The 19424-nt window shown below is 51.4% G+C and overlaps 1 protein-coding gene across 2 annotated transcripts; it reads left to right on the forward strand.

The window, feature by feature from the left end:
• The first annotated feature begins 864 nt into the window (after positions 1 to 864).
• Dvl3 (dishevelled segment polarity protein 3) lies at positions 865 to 18460 on the forward strand. Of its 2 annotated transcripts, none has more exons than XM_036203629.1 (16): positions 865 to 1194; positions 6102 to 6171; positions 6608 to 6729; positions 6850 to 6959; positions 7132 to 7267; positions 7476 to 7569; positions 7763 to 7832; positions 9051 to 9190; positions 9313 to 9389; positions 9486 to 9553; positions 9687 to 9836; positions 10369 to 10500; positions 10651 to 10818; positions 15388 to 15603; positions 15688 to 16089; positions 16867 to 18460. In XM_036203629.1, exons 1-16 carry the CDS (start codon positions 1034 to 1036, stop codon positions 16896 to 16898), a joined length of 2148 nt encoding a protein of 715 aa, XP_036059522.1. In that variant the 5' UTR covers positions 865 to 1033; the 3' UTR covers positions 16899 to 18460. The 2 variants fall into 2 exon arrangements, with proteins under 2 accessions (XP_036059522.1, XP_036059523.1); XM_036203630.1 differs by having other exon boundaries at positions 7135 to 7267.
• Positions 18461 to 19424: the final 964 nt, after the last annotated feature.

Consider the following 19424-nt stretch of genomic DNA (forward strand, 5'->3'; position numbering starts at 1 on the left):
CTATTCCCAGTTTTGGTTTTGACACCTACTGTCCCAATCATATACATTCTCTCCCTCGCTCCCCCCCCCCCTCTCACACACACATTTTATTTTCGCATATGAGGGTGGGGGGTCAAGACGGTTTCTCTGTTTAGCCCTGGCTGTCCTGGAATTCAAGAGATCTACCTGCCCCTGCCTCTGCCTGAGTGCAGGGACTAAAGGCGTGTGCCACCAAGCCTGAATGCTTGCATTCTTTCTTTTCTTTTATCTTTTTTTTTTTTTGGGGGGGGGGGGGTTCGAGACAGGGTTTCTTTGTGTAGCCTTGGCTGTCCTGTAGACCAGGCTGGCCTCGAACTCAGAGATCGGCCTGCATCTCTCCTGAGTGCTGAGATGCAAGGCGTGCACCTCCACACCTGCCCAATCCACTTCTCAAACTACTTGCGCATAGGCGCTGAGGTTATAAGGATAAGAACTCGAACTTGCTCAGCCCTCAAGGAGCTTAGTTTAGTATCGTCCTATGACAGCAACTGTGTTGTCAGCAGAACCCAAAGCTCCACGCCGAAACCACCCTCCTCCGGGGATCCAGTTGGGTCTTCAAATCCATCCTCTTCCGCGGAAGGTGGCACCTGCGTCCCACCCCTCTCGGGTTGCACAGGAGCCAGCAAACCGTCCCCTTGGCCCACCCGGTTGAGACTTCACCTCCAGCCGCCTGAACCCGGAGCGCCGCCCGGCGGGTGGGCGGGCAGTCGGCAGAGAGCAGCCAGCGCGGCTCGGCGTCGGGGCGGGGCGGGGCCGCGCCGGGCTCAGCCCAGAGCCGGGAGGGCCGAGGCCACCGGAAGAGTCGCGGTCGCCAGCCGAGCGCCGGGGAGTGGGGAGCGGAAGCGGCGGCGGGCGGCGCTGGGACCCGGGAGCGGCCGGAGAACAAGGGAGCTGGCGCCCCGGCCGGCGGCTGAGCGGGGCTGAGCAGCGGGCCGCGCCGAGCGCAGAGCGCCGCGGGAGAGGCCCGGCCCCGCCGCCCGAGCAGGCCGCGCGCCGCGGGGCCGAGGCCGGAGCCATGGGCGAGACCAAGATCATCTACCACCTGGACGGGCAGGAGACGCCGTACCTGGTGAAGCTGCCCCTGCCCGCCGAGCGCGTCACCTTGGCGGACTTTAAGGGCGTTCTGCAGCGGCCCAGCTATAAGTTCTTCTTCAAGTCTATGGATGACGATTTTGGGTGAGGATGGCCCCCGCCCCGCCCCCGGGGAGCCCCCGCCGCTCCGCTGCTAGGGGCCAACGCGGCCAGTTCGGACTTCCCTCGCTGCACTGGTTTCTAGCCCCGCTTGCAGCAAGGGAGCGGCTCGGTCACTTGGGATCCTCTTGACTTTGAGGGACTCCCGATCACCTCTTGGAGGCCTTGTCCCCCTAGTTCCTACCATTCACGGATCCGCGGCCCCCACAGACGTACATCCCTTCCACTCCAATCCAAAGTCAGGAGTCCTCAGCCCTCCTTCCAGGTGCCACCTTTTAAGCATAGAGTTGGGGTTTACTGACACCCAGCCTGCCTTCTCCATCCTCTGAGCTCGGCGAGTCAGAGCCTTATTTGGAGTGTGCTGTATCTAAGGCCGCAGCCGGTGGGACTTTGAACTGGAGAAGGAGTTGGGGGGTGTTCTGCCAGGCTAGATGCTGGACCTGATGTTTACTGAGCGGTCTCCCTCTCCCCTGGGCTGATGGGGTGTTGCCTGACCCGGAGGAGGAGTCTTCACTGACCAGGTGCTGGGGCCTTTTCTCGCCAGATGGTGATCCCAAAGGAGGTGTTGCATAGGCTTCAGAGCTTGGATGGGAAGGCCTGGGAGGGCCTGTTGGTGTTCCCTTGTCTTCCCCTCCCTACCCAGCTGCAGTTTGGAAGCGGGGACTGCCCCTTTAAGGGAGGTTGGAATGTTGGAGCCTGAGGGTTCTGTAGCAGCTGGCCTGAGAGGACACACACACACACACACACACACACAGACACACACACCCTCTTCTGGACACACACACACACACACACACACACACACACACACACACACACTCTCCTCTGGACCCTCCAGGCCTGAAGGTTCCTCTGATGCACTTGCCTGAGGCCTGCGCTGTACTTGCAGCTGAGGCCCCAGACCTGGGTGAGGGGAGACATTCTTCTCCCCAGCGTTCATTAATCTGGCTTCTCTCCCAAGGCCCGCCCTCCAAGCCCCAGGAGGCAAGCACCTTCTGTCTCCTGCCTGGCTTACTTGTCATCCTCTGCCCAGGAACTCCGCATTTGATGAGCTCTTGAAATAGTGTAGAATAGAATAGATCTGACTAATCCTGATTCCGTTCTTGCCCCAGGATGAGTACTCCAGTGTGGTGATGATTGTCTGTCTTTAGTCTAGAGTTAGGCATACCTGGTTGGAAGATCTTTTCAAGATCTATCCAGAAGAGCTGGGGAGAGGGGGTGAGTGTCTCAACCTGACTTGAGCGAAATAAGGGAAGCAGGGCCTGAAGGAACTGGGATAATATTTCAGGGTATGCTGGGCCAGATGCCTTGAGAGATTAGAATAGTCTTGTATCTCCACCCCCACTTGCCTCTGCCTCTCGAGCAGACCACCGTGGGCTGCTTCCTGCCTTCCCAAGGTTGTTGTGCAAGCAGGCCTCAGTACAATTATAAAAGGCCTCCCCTTGCATCTGCTCACCGCTCACAGAATGTTTTCTTGAAATCAACCTCTGTCCACTCTTTTTTTTCTTAGCTGACTAAACTAATAATACTATATCAGCCAGGCAGTGGTGGTTGCACGCCTTTAATCCCGGCACTCAGGAGGCAGAGGCAGGCGGATCTCTGTGATTTCGAGGCCAGCCTGGGCTACAGAGTGAGTTCCAGGAAAGGTGCAAAGCTACACAGAGAAACCTTGTCTCGAAACCCCCCACTCCAAAAAATACTATCAACTACAGGCCTGATTATTTGTTTCCATTTATTTCTACACTATGTCACAAATAAATATTAAACTATTGAACTGAGCAACGTTTATCATGTACAACCTGAAGCCATCCTGTACCCATCTGTGGTCCATGAAGCCCCCTTTGCAAAATATCAGTTGGCTGTTATAGCAGGGTTGAGAACATGCTAAGAATGAAGTGGATGTGATTAATTGATTGGTTCCTCTCTCTCTCTCTCTCTCTCTCTCTCTCTCTCTCTCTCTCTATCAGAGATTGGCTGGTATGGGGGTCTCACTCCAAAATCTCACGTCTTGATCACACCACTGTAGGGGTGTGTGTGTGTGTGTGTGTGTGTGTGTGTGTGTGTGTGTCAGAGAGGGAGGAGAGACATGACAGTGAGGACTGCTATGTAAATGACCGTTTTATGGATTTTCCTCTTCAAAAAGATAGAAGCCCTGGCAAACTAAGAAACTAACAGGGCGCTCCAGCCAGCCCAGGCCAGGGACCCCTGTTGAGAAGAGAGAAAGCAGGCGGGGAGGAGGAAGCCTGCCTCACCTCAGCCTCGGAGGTTAGAATGTGAGGCCTTCGGAATCCCATCTCCCATCTGCTCTCCAAAAATATTTGTCAAGCTCGGGGTAGACTTAGCTCTCCTAAATTACTTGGGAGAACCAGTAAAGGCCCTTGCCTTGGTGAAGCCTGATGACCCGGGCTCTAGCCCCAGGACCCACATGGTGGAAGGAAAAATCCAACTTCCACAGATTGTCTCTGACCTCCATACACCTGTACACACACACACACACACACACACACACACACTAAAAAGTAATAAAAATCTGGAAAAGAAAGGGGGATTTACATTTAATGAGAGGGTGTAGATCTTACTCAAACTAGAGAGAGCCAGTAACTAGTTTTTATTCTATTCTAAGAGTCTCTTTTACCGGGATGAGACAAAGGCGTGGCTAAGTTAAAAAGACATCTCTAGGCTGGGAGAACTAAGTGGCAGGATAGGGATTTGAGCCCAGTTTTGTTTATCTGACTCTAATCTGATGTGGAGCCCCGACTACCCAGCCCTCCCGCCAAGGGTGCAGTCTAAGCTTCCTCCAAAGCTGCTGAAGTCCAACTGGACATCTCGAGTCAGCAGAGGCTTGTAGGCCCTGTTGGTGACCCCCAGAAAGAGAAGAAACATCTGGAAGATGGAGTGGTGGGGGGACTCAGCTGCACCTTACTGCCGCAAGGACACAGTGGGTCACGGGAACCCTCTTTTCCTCTTGAGCCCAGGTTATCATGCAGGGCTACAAGCTTGGAACCCAGTGGCCAGGCTGGCTGAGAGGTCTGGGCCTCTTTCTTAGGGTTGCTGTGGGGTTAGAGATGGTAGGGAGCCAGATGGAAGGGAGACGATAGCCTTGGCTCGGGAGCTTCATTATAAGTTCAAGAATGTGAGTGTCCCAAGGAAACCACTGTAAGAGTGAGGGGGACTGAGCTTGACTCGTCCTCCCTTGCTGCATTCCCAGAACTCTGAGCATGTGTCCTCCGCTAAGCCATGGTCTACTTGTGCTCCTCGGGTGAGTGAAAATGTGATGGTCCACAGAGTTTCCAGGCCCATCTCTGGCCCCAAACCATAGTCGGTATCTAACTTTTCCCAAGGCCAGACTGCATGCCAGGACCACTTTCTATGGTCCTTCATGCCCCACATTACTTACTTCCCCTCATCCCTCATAGACCCATGATTACATCGTCATCAAATGGGGAAAAAATAGAGTGAAAAGAAAATTGAAGTCAGAACAGCCTGGGGTTCGATTCCAACTATAACAACCATGAATAAGTTACTAAATGTCAGTTTCTTTATTCATGAAATGAGAATTATGTTGTCTACCTAAGGAGGCTGGAGTACAAATTATATATTTTATATATGTATGTATATGCATATTTTTTTTTTTGAGGCAGGGTTTCTCTCTGTATCCCTGGCTGTCTTTGAACTCTCTTGTAGACCAGGCTGGACTTGAACTCAGAGAGCCATCTGCCTCTGCCTCCTGAGTGCTGGAATTAAAGGTGTGTGCCACCACTGCCCAGCTTTTTTTTTTTTTTTTTTTTTTTTGGTAAAATTATGTGTTCTGACTATAGTAGTAGAAGACGTACTAGATAAAAATGGAGAGTCGCGCAGACTAGGATTCAGACACCCCTTTCCACTTGTTAGTGGTGTGTTTAGGTGGATTTTTGAACCTAAGCTTAGTTTCCCACTTTTCTCCCCTTATAGCATCATTGTGGGAATGACATGATGCTACAGCATGATGCTTAGCATGATGCTGGGCACATGACGCATGCTCAGTAAATAAAACCAATTGTCACTGATCATTCTCTTCCTTCTTCAGGGGCAGGGTGGGTGGGGGTCCTCGTGTATCCCAGGCTGGCCTCAAACTCACTCTGAAGCTAAGGTGACCTTAAAGCTGCTGCTCTGGTCTTCACCTCTCTAGTGCTGGATTACAGGCACCCAGTATGTGGTGTTGGGTCAAATGGTGTTGTGAATGCTAGGCAAGCACTCTGCCATCTGAGCTACGTCGTCAGCCTCCTTTCTTCCTTATTGTTTATTCCTGATAAAATCTCATTATATTGCCCAGGCTTACCTCATAATCCTCCTGCCTCAGCTTCCCAAGTGCTGACTGGGATTACAGATATGTACCACATGGATGCTTGTGAATGCCTTCTCTCCTCCTTCCTAGTTCCTTAAACTTCTTGCCCACAGCTCTCAGAATGAAGTCGGGCTTCCTAGTTGAGAAGTGAAGAATAGTAAGAATTGTGCTGCCTTTTCCCAATGTGAAGGTCAGAGGGTAAGGACAGTCACGCTGGGAACAGAGCATGTGCCTTAGGGGTGCTGAAGTGTGGCGTGGGGCCATTATAATTTGCAGTCACCCAGTGGCTGAGCCATGCTCTAGCAAGGCAGTTGGCCCAGATATGGCCCTGCCAGAGGGGTGGCCCAGAGCATAGTGTGTGTTCCTGACTTCTGATTCTCCCCCACAGCTCCTTCCTCTCTGTCCTGCTCTGTGGAGATGCTAAGGATATGTCCCTAGTCCCTCCTCACAGCTGAACAGTCTTGTGTTGATGGTTTGACCTCACACCTAGGGTAAAGGACATCTCAGGTTATGAGGACCCTCAACCCTACATCAGAAAGTCCTTTCTGACATCCTCCTTTCCCTGCAGAGTGGTGAAGGAAGAGATCTCGGATGACAATGCCAAGCTACCCTGCTTCAATGGCCGAGTGGTGTCCTGGGTAAGGCCGTCCGCCTCTGGCTGTATCCCTGTGGTGGCCAGAGGGAGGAGCAGCTTAGCTAAGACTTCAGCCAGTGATTTGATGCCCCCGTTTAGTTTTCTAATGATTTTTTAAATCTAGAGTCTTCAGCCTTTAATGAAATGTGAGAGAATAGTGGAAGGGGGGAAGGGGAGAAAGGGGAACACGGTGTTGATTCAGAGGTCTCCTCTGTCCATCCAGACACCTGCTGCCAGCTGCCTCCCCTGTCACTTGTGCTGTGCCCCAACTCTGCTACAGTAACCCGGGCCGCCAGCCCTCTCCCTCATGCACCTGGCAACTGCCCTGGCGTGGGCCTGACGTCTTCTCTGTCTCACCCTCTCCTGCCCTCCATGTCCTGCTGAAGCCACAGCTTGCTTTTCCCTGGCACCCCTGTGACTACTTATTTTCTTGTTGGCAGCTGGTATCTGCTGAGGGCTCGCACCCAGAGCCAGCTCCCTTCTGTGCGGACAACCCATCAGAGCTTCCACCTTCAATGGAACGCACGGGAGGCATTGGGGACTCTCGACCCCCGTCCTTTCAGTAAGTGGGACTTGAAGGTGGGAATGGCCCACGGAAAAGGCGCACCTCGGCTCACCCCAGGGCTGGATAAGGGAGCCCCCAGCCTGCTCTCTTCTCCACCAAGTTCTCTCTACCTTTTAGCCCTCATGCTAGTGGAGGTAGCCAGGAGAACCTGGACAATGACACGGAGACCGACTCCTTGGTGTCTGCCCAAAGAGAGCGGCCCCGACGGAGGGATGGCCCAGAGCACGGTGTGTATTCCCCACTTCCAGCCCCTCCCCCAGCAGCTTTCAGCCAGCTCCCTCCTTTTCACCCTATTCCCGGAGTTATGGATATGCCCGGCTCAGCCCCTGGCCTGCCCGCCTCATAGCCCTTCTTCCCTACATTGGGCCTTGCATGGACCCAGCTGCCTGCCTCTTGCAGCAGCCCGGCTCAATGGAACTGCCAAGGGGGAGCGGCGGCGGGAGCCGGGAGGCTATGACAGTTCATCCACCCTCATGAGCAGTGAGCTGGAGACTACCAGCTTCTTTGACTCAGATGAAGATGACTCCACCAGCAGGTGGGGCTTGACTTTCATAGGTACTGGGATGGGAGTGGGGGCTGCAGGGGGTGTGGGGGGGCGGCAAGTGACTCATGAGGAGGCCTGAATCCTCTGATGCTTCACCTCTGGGAGGGGTGTGGGCATTGCGTTGGAACCAGGGCTGTGGAGTGCCTCTTACCGGGCCAGGATGGGCCAGCCTGGTGGGGAACGACTTTGGGCCCCACAGGTTCAGCAGCTCCACAGAACAGAGCAGCGCCTCGCGCCTAATGAGGAGACACAAGCGGCGGCGGCGGAAGCAGAAGGTCTCCCGGATTGAGCGGGTATGGGCGACTCGGTGGTCGGGACGCGCAGGGCAGATCATGAGTCCCTCCCACGCAGGACCACAGCCCTCTTCCTCCGAGCCCTTCTGTTTGGCTCGGTGTTGGGAATCTCAGTGGGCAAGGGTGGTGGGCTGAGGAAGAGCCAGGCGGGAACACCCACCCCTGCCTGCTGCTCACAGCCACTCTCTTCCAGTCTTCGTCCTTCAGCAGCATCACGGACTCCACCATGTCACTCAATATCATCACTGTTACTCTCAACATGGGTGAGTCGGGTGAACAGGTTCAAGCGCCTTGGCTGGGAAGGCATCAGGGGTTTCTGGGAAATACAACATACATTTTCTGGGACTTGGGGTGGGATCTCAGTGACAGAGTACAAGGCCCTAGGTCCCATATCCAACACAGGAAGAAAACATATGTTCCCTATTCCCAAGTTCTTTTATGAATAACACTGATAAGTAATATAATCGTTTCAGTATTTCATTGTCAGGGCTATAACAGATAAACTCGGAGCTGTGGGAGCAGAACGTGGCACCCTGGGAGGTTTCCTGTGGGAGGTGATCTCTGAGAGCCCTGGCCCTGCTCATCTTGCCCTTGCATCCTTACCTCTGACTTCTGACTCTTTAGAAGACAGCTGGTGCCTGTGCCGCAGCAGGTGGCCTGCCACTGAGCCTAGTGACAGGACTTCAGTGGTCCCAGAACCCACATGGGAGAAGGAGAAAGCTGACTCCCACGGTTCTCCTCTGACCTGCACACACACAGACACGAAAGAGTGCCCTCCACAACAAAACAAATGGATGAAATCTAATAAAGTTTAAAGGCAGTTAAATATCACAGAAAGAGTTTACCTTGAGTCCCAGTTTCACTCCTGACACCTACTGGCTTAGGAAGGGCACTTACGTCTTGCTGATTTGTAAAAGTAAGTCTGGAGGGCTGGAGAGATGGCTCAGCGGTTAAGAGCACTGACTGTTCTTCCGACGGTCCTGAGTTCAATTCCCAGCAACCACATAGTGGCTCACAACCATCTGTAATGAGATCTGGTGCCCTCTTCTGGCAGGCAGAACAGTGCATACATAATAAATAAATAAATCTTTAAAAAAAAAAAAAATGGGGATTTAGCTCAGTGGTAGAGCGCTTGTCTAGCAAGGCCCTGGGTTCGATCCTCAGCTTAAAAAAAAAAAAAAAAAAAGTAAGTCTGGAATCCCTGCCTCATAACCAGTAGAAAAATCAAAAACATGTTTATGTGCATACTGTACAGTAATATTTACATGGCCTCTCTCTCTGCCCTGTACTAATGGGTAGGAACCCTATAGCCGTTCTCTACCCTGTGCTGATAAGGAGCCCTGCCCCTTTCTACTCTGTACTAATAACCAGTTCTGGCCCCTCTCTACCCTGTACTAACGGATAGGGGCCCTGCCCTTCTCTTCCTTGTACTAATGGGTAGGAGCCCTGCCCTTCTCAAAGTGTTAAATTATTCCCTGCAGAAAAGTATAACTTCTTGGGCATCTCCATCGTGGGCCAAAGCAACGAGCGAGGGGATGGAGGCATCTACATTGGCTCCATCATGAAAGGCGGGGCTGTGGCAGCCGATGGACGCATAGAACCAGGAGACATGCTGTTACAGGTATCATTGCCTCCCGGGGTGGTGGAGAGTGAGACGTCCCTGCTGTCTGGGGGAAGGCCCTCCACCAGTCCCCTCCATCTCCTGAGCCTACTTCTTATCTCAGTCCTAACCCTCTTTCTCAGGTAAACGAGATCAACTTTGAGAACATGAGTAATGATGACGCAGTCCGGGTACTTCGAGAGATCGTCCACAAACCAGGGTACGAGTGGAGTGGGGCTCTGGGGAGATGGGAAGGGCATTTCTGGGAGCAGGCTTGGTCTGGCCTTCATACATCCTGCCATTACATTGTTTTCAGGCCCATCACTCTGACTGTAGCCAAGTGCTGGGACCCCAGTCCACGTGGGTGCTTCACCTTACCCCGGAGTAAGTAGACAAGGGATTCAGCCCTAAAGTTGGTGTTGCTGTATGTCGACTCTGACCCTCATGTCTTCAGCTTACATGCTGAGCACCAGAGTGGGTGGGGTGGGCAACCTGTGACTCCTCGTCTTCCCTGCAGGTGAGCCTATCCGGCCCATTGACCCCGCAGCCTGGGTCTCTCACACTGCAGCCATGACAGGCACCTTCCCTGCCTATGGCATGAGCCCCTCCTTGAGTACTATCACCTCCACCAGTTCCTCCATCACCAGCTCCATTCCCGACACAGAACGTGAGTATTCAAGCCTGTGCCCTGGGCCAGCAGACAAGGCCAGCTGGGAGGCCCGATGACCCGATTGTGCACCGTGGAGGGCCTTTGGGGGGCTCTGCTCATCCCAGGTGCCTCACACCGCAGCCCTTCCCCAACAGGCACTTAGAGCTGCACTGCATATACTTGCTTCCTCACATACAGTGAGCACCCACAGAGCCTCAGTTTCCCCATTGGACTCCAGCATATACTTCACCGGGTTCTTGTGGTGTTTAGTAAGAGGCTCTAAGTAGAGCGTTATTACTGTGTGGTATGAAGGAAACACTCATTTTTATTGTCATAACATGTACATCTACACTGTGCTAAGTACCTTCATGAAATCATTGAATTACTCTTTCATGTGTTCTCTTGGGTGTACATTAAAATACTCATTTTTACAGAAGGGGAAACTGTCCGAGAAGTCAACACTGGGCTTGTCATTGAGTGGGAGAGCTGGGATGCTGCTCTTCCTAACTCCACGGTTCCTCTTTGCCTCACTACCCTACCTCTCCCCCAGGCCTAGATGACTTCCACCTCTCCATCCACAGTGACATGGCGGCCATCGTAAAAGCCATGGCCTCCCCTGAATCAGGCTTGGAGGTTCGAGACCGCATGTGGCTCAAGATTACCATTCCCAACGCTTTCATTGGTGAGAGAACCTTACAGCTGGAAGAAGGACGGGACAGGGTGGGGAATCGTGGAGCAGGACAGGGGTGGGAGGCCCAACAGTTCCCGTGGGCAACTCCTCTGAGCTGTTAATTGCCAGAGGCACCCAAATCAACTGGCACCTTATCCCCAGGCTCAGATGTGGTGGACTGGCTGTACCACAATGTGGAAGGATTCACGGACCGGCGGGAGGCCCGCAAGTACGCCAGCAACCTGCTGAAAGCGGGTTTCATCCGCCATACCGTCAACAAGATCACGTTCTCTGAGCAGTGCTACTACATCTTTGGTGACCTCTGTGGCAGTACGTGCCTCCCCACCACCTTTTCCTTCTTTTTTTTAGAGACAGGGCCTCGCTATGTAGATTATATTGGCTAATACCTGCTGTGTAGCCAGCTTGACTTTGAAATTGCAGAAACCCTCCTGCCTCAGCCTCCTGAGTATTAGATTATAAGTGCACACCACCACCATACCCAGAATCTCCACCTCCTCCTTCTTGTCTTCTGAATGGGAGGGAGAGTAAGGATGTGATATGATAGCTGACTCCAGGAAACCTAGGTCGGCTCCACAGAGCTGGGGGCTGGTTCAGAGCTTGAGCCCTATGATCTAAGCAGCCCAGTCTAACCTCTCCCTTGTTCTTCCATCTCTGTGTTGAGCCTGGCATTCTCCAAGTGCCTGTTTTGTGATTGGCATGGTACCAGTGGTTTCTAAAGTGTCAACCTACATCCCACTCAGTCTTACCTCTCAGTGGGGTGGGGGTGATTCAGGGGAGGCCATGGCTTTTACGATGGCCGCCATGTCACTGTGGATGGAGAGGTGGAAGTCATCTAGGCCTGGGGGAGAGGCAGGGTAGTGAGGCAAAGAGGAACCGTGGAGTTAGGAGAGCAGCATCCCAGCTCTCCCACTCAGTCAAATGAGGAAATAGATTTATTGGTGTAAAGTAGTCTACCCCAGATCCCACAATTTGAAACAAAGGAGTTAGACTTGGATCCGGATCGTTTGGTTCTAGTCCCCACTGTTCTGGGCTGCTCAAGATACATGATGCTCCTCAGACATTGTCGCAGCAAGACCAAACAGAGTGCCTGCCCTTGTCCATGAACCAACAGGTACTACTGGGTCAGGATATGGATGGGCCAGGGAGTCCTGTCTTTCCAAGAGCCTGGGGGTGAACCGTACCCTGGAGTAAAGCTGGAGAAATTGTCAGTCAGGTTGCAGAGGACTTTACAAACTGCACTAAGGAGTTTAAATTTGATTCTGAGAGGGTGCAAAGCCACTGAGCATAATTAAGCCGAATTCCCTATGGAGACCCTTCCTTCTCGGTTGCCTCTCGATGGTGACCTCAAACAGACATTGCTGTTCACACCAGCAGCTAAGTCCCAGCCCCAGTGCTGGCAGCCACCTCTACCCAAAAGAGCTTTCCTTCACACCTGTGGTGCTGGCTGGCACCCAATGACTAACTCAGAATGCTTCTGGGACTAGAGTGGCCAATACCACAGAACGCCATCCCTTGGTAGAGGGTGGGGCTCCTGGCCCTCAGCAGCTCTTACAGAGTTGAGATGGGCTTTGGACTGGCAGTTCTGGGTTCAAATGTTAGCTCTGCCCTTACTGTGAACATCAGTAGGTGCTTCAGCTCCTAAGTCAGAGGTGGAAGGAAGGAAGAGTAGAACCCAGGCCACAGGGCTGTCTCGAACATCATATAATGTATGTAAACCACTTAGAACAGTGTGCAGCCCACAAGAAGTGCTCCGTAAAAGTTGCCTACTGTTCATATATTTAATTGATTATAAGGTGCACTTCTTATTTTCACATTCCATTATCTTTTTTTGTTTGTTTGTTTGTTTTTTGAGACAGGGTTTCTCTATGTAGCTTTGCGCCTTTCCTGGAACTCTCTTTGGAGACCAGGCTGGCCTCGAACCCACAGAGATCCACATGCCTCTGCCTCCTGAGTGCTGGGATTAAAGGCGTGTGCCACCACCGCCTGCCGTTTTTGTTTTTTTGGTTTCTTTTGGTTTTTTTAATTGTGGTTTTTTTTGTTTTTTTAAGATTTATTTATTTATTATGTATACAGTATGTACATCTGCAGGCCAGAAGAGTGCACCAGATCTCATTACAGGTGGTTGTGAGCCACAATGTGGTTGCTGGGAATTAAACATTCCAATATCTTAAATAGGGTATATCTTCCACTGATAGTTTAGTAGACTCATAGAAACTAGTTATTATTGATATTGTTAGCAGACACCAGCCCAGGGTCTCAGATCTCTTGTGACACACAAAGCTTCCAAAACAGCTATGGCAGTTTTGCTCAAAAGATGTTTCTTTCCTGGCCCCAACTGGGTCCTCCACCTAAGCCCCCCAAGGCTCAGCTTAGGATGTACTGACAGAAAAGCCTTTTCCTTTGAAGAGGCTACAAGTCTGCTGAGCTGGGAATGTGACAGGCTCAAAGAGGGACTGTGTGCTCACCCTGGAGTTTACTGATGGTCCCCAGGACAGCGCCCTACAGCTCTCTGCATTTGAGCCAGTACAGGCCACTGCTTCCCTTCATTGCCTGCATGCTGCCACCCCTCTGGACAAGTTAGTGGCTTGGCTGGCAGGCTCCATAGCAGTTTCAGAGTCCCATACCCTGGCTTCTTCCTGCAGAGCTGGCTGGATCACCTTGGTTCTTGGAAGAAGATCTAATGGTATAGAAGGCTTCTGTAGAGCAATTATAGCTTTCTTAGAACTCATATGCACATGAGCAAAGGATGTCCTAGGCAGGTGATCAGTCCTAGTGTCCCTTTATACCCCTTCAAGGAAGTTCTAGCTCTTGTGAGGACAGCTCACCTTTAGGAAGTGCACAATTTCAAGAATGGAAAGGAAGTAGTGTTGTTGGTGAAGTAGTATCAGTTCTGGCTACAAGCAGGGTGGGGAGTTTTTTCCTGGCCCTTCCTACATCATCTCCACTCTCCACAAGAGCACCAGGAAAATGTGATCAGGGCAAGAGCCTTCTACAAAGGAGGCCCCCCAAAACCATGTGTTCATTTAGGACTCCACCCTCCTCTTGCTCTTCTAGTTTACCCTCCATGTGGGTTAGCTGACCTCTCAGTCCTGCTGGAGTGGCACAGGTGTACGCCCCATCCTCTTCTTTTGAGACAGGATCTTTCTACATAGCTCTGGCTGTCCTGGAACTTACTATGTAGCCCAAGCTAGTTGTTTGTTTGTTTGTTTGTTTGTTTGGGGTTTTTTTGTTTTGTTTTTAGAGACAGGGTTTCTCTGTGTAACAGTCTGGCTGTCCTGGAACTCGATTTGTAGCCCAGGCTGGCCTCAGACTCACAGAGATCCACCTGCCTCTGCCTCCCAAGTGCTAGGATTAAAGGCATCTCCACCACCGCCCAGCCCAAGATAGTTTTGAAGTCTCAGGGATCGGCCTACCTCTGCCTCCTGAGTGCTAGGATTAAAGGGGGGTGCTATCACACCCACCTCATTCTGAACTTTGTTTTGTTTTGTTTTTGTTTACTATGTATACAATGAGTGTTTGGCCTGCAGGCCAGAAGAGGGCACCAGATCTCCTTGTAGATGGTTATGAGCTACCATGTAGTTGCTGGGAATTGAACTCAGGACCTCTGGAAGGACAGTCAGTGCTCTTAACCTCTGAGCCATCTCTCCAGCCCCTGAACTTTTTTTTTTTTTTTTTTTAAGAATTATTTTTATTTTGTGTTATGAGTCCTTTGCCTGCATGTATATCTGTGCACCATGTGCATGCAGTGCCCAGGAAGGCCAGAAGTTGCTGGGTTCCTGGAACTGTTGTTACAGATGGTTGTGAGCCACCATACGTGTGCTGGGAATCAAACCCAGATCTGTCAGAGCAGCAAGTGCTTTTAACTGCTGAGCTATTGTTCCAGCCTCATTCTGGACTTTTAATAAATCATCATCCATATATTATTATTATTATTATTATTATTATTATTATTATTATTATTATTTGTCTTGAGGGGGGAAACATTCACCTTAGCTGTCCCAAACATGCCCCTCCTAATTAATCTGAGAAGGTAAATGTATAAGCCCACTCTCTGCTCTGCTCTGTCTGCAGCTAGGTTAACTCAGGCTGCTCAGTTGACCTCTCTGGACTTTTGTTTCCTTGCCTAGAGAATTGACAGTTAAACCTTTGTGAGTTGCTGGGTAGTGTGTATTGTTTCAGGTTTTGTTGTTGTTGTTGTTGTTGTTGTTGTTGTTGTTTTTTAATGTGCATTGGTGTTTTGCCTATATGAGGGTGCTGGGTACCCTCAAACTGGAGTTACAACAGTTATGGGCTGCCATGTGCGTGCTGGGAATTGAACCTGGGTCCTCTGGAAGAGCAGCGAGTGCTCTTAGCCACTGAGCCATCTATCTCTCCAGCCCCATCTGTAGTGTGCTTAATGAATCGTAGGACAATACGTACAGGCTTCTAGTACTTAAGCCTTCCACTCCCTGACTTATTTCCTTCTCAACAAAAGAGAAAATGGCTAACAAGGTGAGAGTGGGTGGGAGGGCCAGGTTGTTTTTGTTTGTTTTATTTTTGCTTTGTTTTTGTTTTATTTTGGAGATTTTATTTTTCAGTTCTTTGAGACTGTCTAATAATGGAGCCTTGGCTGGCTTCCAACTTGCCATGTAGCCCAGGTTGGGCTTGAACTCATTATCAGATCTCTTGCCTCAGCCTTGAACAGTACTTAGGGAAACCTTGAAGGCACTGGGTATTAGATGTGGTGGATTGGCTGTAGAGCTATGAGGAGTGGCCAAGGAGATCTGCAGGCCTTCCATTCTGGCTATAAACTTAGCATTGTTGCCTGCCATCCATCTTTGGCTGCAGACCTGATTGTGGGCATGGGACACAAAACAGACCAGAGTCCTCTTCCCACAGATATGGCCAACCTGTCACTTCACGACCATGACGGCTCCAGTGGAGCCTCTGACCAGGACACACTGGCTCCTTTGCCGCACCCAGGGGCTGCCCCTTGGCCTATGGCTTTCCCTTACCAGTACCCACCACCTCCGCACCCCTACAATCCACACCCGGGCTTCCCAGAACTAGGCTACAGCTACGGCGGGGGCAGCGCCAGCAGTCAGCACAGTGAAGGTAAGTCAGAACACCAGCTGCAGGGCATCTGCAGGGAACCCAGGCTACCTCTGTGCCTCCATCCTGGCCGTTTGTTCCATACAGGCAGTCGAAGCAGCGGTTCCAACCGAAGTGGCAGCGACCGGCGCAAGGAGAAGGACCCAAAAGCCGGGGACTCCAAATCGGGTGGTAGTGGCAGCGAATCGGATCACACTACACGCAGCAGTCTGCGGGGGCCGCGGGAGCGGGCGCCCAGCGAGCGCTCAGGCCCGGCGGCCAGCGAGCGCAGCCACCATTCGCTGACCAGCAGCCACCGCAGCCACCACACACACCCGAGCTACGGCCCGCCCGGAGTGCCCCCTCTTTACGGCCCCCCGATGCTTATGATGACCCCGCCGCCTGCAGCCATGGGGCCCCCAGGAGCCCCTCCAGGCCGTGACCTGGCCTCGGTGCCCCCGGAACTGACGGCCAGCAGACAGTCCTTCCGCATGGCCATGGGAAACCCCAGTGAGTTCTTTGTGGATGTGATGTGATCAGGACCCTTTCCTGCCCCCGCCCCCCCCCCCCCCCCCCCCCACCCCCACTCCCAGCCGGCTGCATCCCTTTCTCCATCAGTCGGTCTTTTTTTTTTTTTTTTTTTTTTTAAACTTTGGTACCTAAAAGGGAAATAAATGGAACTAACTGCTACTGCTTGCTGGTAGCAGCAAGGATGAGGGGGTCTCTGCTCATCCATGCTACAGCCCCTAACCTGCCTCTGGCCCAGCTGGTGCCTCTGCCCACTAACCAGCACCCATTCCATCCGGTCTGGCTTCCCAGAATTCCGTGCCCCTGGCGCTGCACTGCCAGTCACTTCCCGATGCTCCATTCTACATTTAGGAGCTGACCCCAGTGGTGTCACACCCTAATACCCCCCTTCCCCACCTCCTCAAGCATGTGTGCAGAGATCTTGACTTTACCCCACCATACTGACACCAAAAAATGGCCTTCCCCTTCCTAACTGTCCTACCCACTACTCCAGGCCTTCACCTACAGCTGGAACCACCTCTAGTAGGCACCCATGCTGTCTGTCCCTGCTTGGAGCCGGCCCAGAGAGCCCCCCTCAGGTGCCAGGACCACTCATGGCTTGCGGGGAATATCTCTGCTGGGCCTGGACCCTCATCTATGCCTGTCTTGTGTGCTGGCTCTCTCAGATCTAACCCTACTAACCAACAGGCTCATCTGATTTCTGGGCCTGAAATTGTTTTCTTCTTTTTCTTCCTTCAAATTTCCCTGGGCCTGGAGCAGCCAAGAATTTCGGGCTCTTTGACTTTCTGTGAGCCCCCAGGAAAGGGAGGCCCAGCCTCCAAGGAGACCAGGAACTCTGCTTCAGCAGCCCCTCAGGGCTTCCCCAGGATGTCCAGCCCCCACACCCACACAAGTGCAAAGTTACTAGACTTCTGAGAAGGACTCAGCTTCACCCAAGTATGACAGACTGTTCTTTCCAGAGAGAAGTAGAGAAGTTTTCTCCCTACCCACTCACACAGACAGACAGACACACACACACACAGTGTGCCTATGCAAGTTTACATAAGCCTCAGGGCTGGTCCCTGCCCACAGGGCTGGAACCTTTCTCCAAGTCATCTCCTAGATAGTGGGGCTGGTCCCTAACTGCCCTCTCCCCTTCCCGCTTGCCCGAAAGCCTCCCACACATGTCCCCAATACCTTGGTACTTGGATAAAGGCCAAACACAGAGGGCTCTCTGGGTAACTGACAGGTCGTTCTCTACTGCCCTCCTGCCCCCGTGTCCTTACACCCTGCCCTGTCTTCATCTTCACCATGACACCTGAGAACAGAGTCAGGAAACACAGGCCAACTGAAGTTACACAAGAGGACCACTGGGGCTTCCAGAAAGTTCCAGTTATTTTTAAAGTTGTTTTCCACCTTAAACCACAATTTTCTCTTTAACACTCTGCTATAAACTCTACTGACTTCCCAGACTCACATTTTCAGGGCAAAGGTATCAGAGCTGGGGATGTAGCTCTGTAGTAGAGTGCTTGCCTAGCGTGCCCTGGGGTTCAGTCCCCAGAAAATGCCTCCTGCCATCAAGATGCCCTTAGCCCATGTTTGGGGGCAAACTGAGGTGGGGATATTTTGACATTCATTCATTTAACAAGTATTTCCTAGAATTTTAATGAACAAAGGGCTATGTTAGAAGCATGACTCAGTCTTACCTGTCTTCAGTACTCTCTGACTCTGCCATGGCCTGTTCTTTTGAGACCCCTCCCCAGTGCTCATGCATTGGATGCCTGTGTTTCCGCTGCCCCATCTTTTGCTCACTTCTCTTTCCCAAAATAGTGCCATCCATTCTCCTTTCAATTGCTGTTGATATGCTGGCCACTTCCTCCACTCTTCAGATCTCTTTTTATTACTCACTGCACATCTCCATAGGCATGTCCATAGGTCCCTAGTCCAGTATCATTCCTTTTGAATTCCTGTCTTGGTGACCTCCATCACAATCTACATAGGCCCCCCAGCCAGAAACATTTATGCTCTTAAAATCCTTCTTCCTACATGGTGTTAGTCAGCATATCACACCCTTCCACTCTGACACTCTTTCTGAGGTTCAGCTGTTCCTCTCCCCTTCTTAATGTACAGAGCATGGGATTTGGCGTCAGGTTGGTTTGGGTTTGAATTCCAGCTCTCCATTTTTGGTTGTGTAATAGAGTTATTTAACCTCTCTGGAGCCTCAGTCCTCCTGTATGTAAAATGATGATAATAATACCTACCTCACAGGGTTGTTGTGAGGATTTAAATTAGATATTGTACGAAAAGTGCCTAGCACAGTGCCTGGCACACAATAGAGTAGGTGCTCAATAAATGGTAGCTATTATTATTAGTATCATCACTAGTTTAAACTGGCAAACATTTAGGGTATTGGGAAGGCAATGCTTTTGCAAAGAGACATGAAGCCTTGGATGGTGGTTCAAGGGTTAAAAGTATCTGACTTTGATCACTGAATAATGTCCTAAAGTGACGACCCTTTGAGAAGTGTCAGGTCTTCGTCCTGCTATGTCCTGCCTTTTGGAAGGAGGTTGCTAGGAATAGTAAGGTTAGCAACCAGTTTCCCCTTCCTTTCGGCCACAGCAGTCTTGGGCCTGCTCAGGCAACAGGCTGCCTCTGCCTGCTGAGAGAGAAGAACCAAATTTTCTCCATTGGCGAGAACCAGACAGGCTGTTTGTGTCCAGCATTGGCTCCGCCCCATCTCTCGGTTTGGGTATCATGAGAGATGGAATTTCTTAATTCCATGCCCAGCTAAATTGGGGTGGAGGGCAGACAGGGTATCCTCGAACTAACTGTCTCTGCCTCCTGAGCGCTGGAATTAAAGTAGTCCATCACCAGCACACACAGTCACAGGTTTAGCTGATAAAAGCTGTAACTAGTTTTGCCAAGAATTAGTCTCCCTCCCCGCCCTTTGTCTTTGGATAATTATCCCTGGGAAAAGGCTCAGTCATGACTGCAATAGACAACATATACCCTGGGAGAATCAATCGTGGTGTTAAAAAAGCAGTCAATTCAGCTTATGCCAGGTTGTGTTCGTAAAGTGAAGATAGCCAGTCTTCATAATCTGGAGACAATAAAAGACTTATGTACTTCAAAATTTACAACTGGTTTCGACAAACAGCTTTGATCTCTCGAAGCCTGCCGAAACAATCTGGAAACAGGAAGACTTGCAGAGACTACACCTCCCGTGATACTCAGTGAAGCAAAGGAATGGGTGGAGCGTACCACGAAGCGTGTTAGCGCAAGCAAGACGCACTAAGGCCGGCGTCGGCTCTCTCTCTCGAAGGTGGTCGGTAGTTGTA

The sequence above is a fragment of the Onychomys torridus genome, chromosome 12 (assembly GCF_903995425.1).
Source record: "Onychomys torridus chromosome 12, mOncTor1.1, whole genome shotgun sequence".
Classification (NCBI taxonomy): Eukaryota; Metazoa; Chordata; class Mammalia; order Rodentia; family Cricetidae; genus Onychomys; species Onychomys torridus.